This window comes from Limulus polyphemus, unplaced genomic scaffold (genome assembly GCF_000517525.1).
Source record: "Limulus polyphemus unplaced genomic scaffold, Limulus_polyphemus-2.1.2 Scaffold479, whole genome shotgun sequence".
In the NCBI taxonomy this organism is placed as follows: domain Eukaryota; kingdom Metazoa; phylum Arthropoda; class Merostomata; order Xiphosura; family Limulidae; genus Limulus; species Limulus polyphemus.
The window spans coordinates 248,497-251,402 of record NW_013666089.1 but is presented as its reverse complement, the minus strand read 5'-3'; the positions used below and the strand labels follow the sequence as shown (position 1 = coordinate 251,402).

The following is a 2,906-nucleotide window of genomic DNA, read 5'->3' as shown; positions in this document are numbered from 1 at the left end:
TATATATATATATATATATATATTATTTTTTTTTTTTTTATTTCAACAAATTCTACTAGTGATATCAATAATCTATAAAATGACTCTTATGATTTCAATGTACAGAAATATGGATTTGTTATAAAAAGTTTAGATAAATTTTATAGCATATAGAATAAAACTAAATGGCTGGGCATTTTTATTACCTTCTCTTGAATGTGGAGAGACAACCCCCTTGTCTGGCCTTACTATGTCCTGCTGTTGAAGAACAACATCTCCTGGAGGAGTGTGGGCTGCAAGTGATACAAAACTACTGGAAGCTTCAGATTTCACCTTGCTATGGTGCGTGTGGATTGGGGGAGGATTGCCTGTTCCTAATGGAACAGTTCAACACAAAAATTATTAGATATCACCCATGCTTCTAGTCACATATATTACATTATCACTGGAGAGCAGTACAGTTTAAAAAAAAGAAGTTTCTTGTCTTATTGCCTTACTTGATTTGAAACTTTGTACATGCATATCAAAAAGTTAAAGGAATTTAGACAGAATATGAAACATTGCACAACTATCATCATCAAAACATTATGTAAAAAACTGAAAATAACCAAAAAAAACAGCCATGACAGAGACTACAATATCTAAGTATATTTCTTCTTTTTTGTCAAATGATATAAATTCTCTAAATATTTAAGAATTAATTAGAGTAAGTTAGAAAAAAAAAAAGATGTATTCAATATCATTAGCAATCAGACTATCCAAATGAGATTCAATGTAATCTAATCATCACAGGTTAATTTTTTTCTGGTGTACTGATTGATGACATTAAGTCTTCTTTCTAGTCAGTATGTTATACAAGATTGTTTCCATTATTTTAAAGGCTATTTTTGTAAATTACCCTGATTCTGATCAATATAGTTAGTCTATTTGTAATCAGAAGCTTTAGCAATTAACTTATGAATATTTTGACTCATTTAAAAAATTTTTTTGACACCAGACCTGAATGTAAGGAGAAGGATGGACAGGCATAACCAAAGATAAATGTAAATATTGATTTAAATTTTACCTTAATTTTAAAACATAGATATTAAATCTGATAACTACATCAGGTAGAACAATCAGATAAAATTCCACACTAACCCTAAAATTCCTAGTTAGGTCTATACAGTCCCTATCAACTCTTTAAATTTTTTTATAAAACTACTTACAAACCAAACTGCATGTGGGCTCATAATTTTATAGATTACAAAGCCCATAATAAAATAAGTCACATATGACAAAATGTAAATAACAATACCATCACTAGTACAATTAATTCAACTTATTACTACTGAGGTTTCCTATATATTTTGGACAGCTCAAACAAGACTGTTGCAGAAAATATTGAGTTCTTTCATGCAAGCTTTAATAACACAGACCTGCAAACTTAGACTTCATAAAAGTTTATTTGATTTTAATAACGGATTTTCCATAATTCAACTATGCAGATTTTGAAAATAATATTCATTTTTTCTATCATGTAAGGATTTTTTACAAATAGGGAAGATAAAAAAACTCTTACTTAGATCAAATTATTATTTCGTTTACCATATTGAACATTTTTAACTTTTATGTTTGTTAACAAAAAATACAAACAAGCTGAAGAAAAGGGAAGAACACTGATGTCAAATGAATATGCATCCTCATTCATCCTGATATTTTTTATGAAATCTAAGTCTTTTACTCTCAAAAGTACATGTTGTGGTCTTTCTTTTATGTATTCTCTTATGTTTTGTGAAAAATCTGTATGTGATGGAGAAAAATGGATATCATTATGGGATTCAGTATACAGGAATTACTATAGAACATGTAAAAGTTTCAAGACAATAAAACCATTGCAGGCCTGTGTTATGTAGCTCCTACTCTTTCTCTAAAGAAAATTTTACAATTTAATCTGTCAATGATTTTAATTATTAATATACAAAGAAGTATACTTTCAAAGGTGAACTCATGGCAGAAAAATGAAGGATCATATTTAAAACCTTACAAAATGTGACAGTTATTTACACACCTACAACTGTTTTATTATACAAGTCAAAATCATGTTAAAAATACCCTATGTGAGAGAATCAGGAAAAAAAAGAAGATACAAAAAGAAAAAAAGTCAGACACTGACACTTACGGACAATATGTACATTACCAGGGTCAACATCACTTCCCCATGAGGCTTGACTGCTTACACTAGTTGGACTATGACCATAGAAACCACTAACGTCTGCTCTAGACTTCTCAATCTCTTCTTCATTGGACGAAATTTTTCGAAGTCGTTTATTCCTTGGTTGAAACGATGGACTAGCTGGGTGGTTAGTCACCTCAGGGTTAATCATGCCCACTGGTGGATGTCCCCCAACTCCAAGGCCTCTGTAGTCTGCAGAGGATGAATAGTTGTTGGAATAATAAGAAGATGATTCCATCTTGACAATGTTGAGAGGAAGTTGTGTATCATTTGTGGGTTGCATTATGGAATCTACACAAATGAACAAACAGAAACAAGAAAACCAAGTAAAAAATAAACTTAGTGACCTGTTTAATGTTTGGGTGTGTCTCAGGTTGGCAATGTTTTTCGTTTAACTAGTGTACAACTAGACTCTCCATCTGTGAATCTAACCACAGAATATACTGTAGACAATATAAATCATCCTAGAGATCTAGCCACAGAATATACTGTGGACTATATAAGTCCACCTACAGAATTAGCCACAGAATATACTGTGGACTATATAAATCCACCTAGAGAATTAGCCACAGAATATACTGTGGACTATATAAATCCACCTATAGATCTAGCCACAGAATATACTGTGGACTATATAAATCCACCTAGAGAATTAGCCACAGAATATACTGTGGACTATATAAATCCACCTAGAGAATTAGCCACAGAATAT

At 31.1% G+C, this 2,906-nt stretch overlaps 1 protein-coding gene across 5 annotated transcripts in view; it reads right to left on the bottom strand.

The window, feature by feature from the left end:
* Positions 1–2,906, bottom strand: part of LOC106458517 (nuclear factor 1 C-type-like) — an 87,195-nt gene that overhangs the window by 13,655 nt on the left and 70,634 nt on the right. For 4 of the 5 annotated variants that reach the window (XM_013918038.2, XM_022384751.1, XM_022384750.1 and 1 more), the window contains 2 exons: positions 2,141–2,485; positions 186–353 (listed from right to left, as the gene is read on the bottom strand). In XM_013918038.2, coding sequence (XP_013773492.1) covers positions 186–353; positions 2,141–2,485 — 513 coding nt within the window. The remainder of the gene's footprint in view (positions 1–185; positions 354–2,140; positions 2,486–2,906) is intronic. The other variant, XM_022384752.1, reaches the window with a different exon arrangement.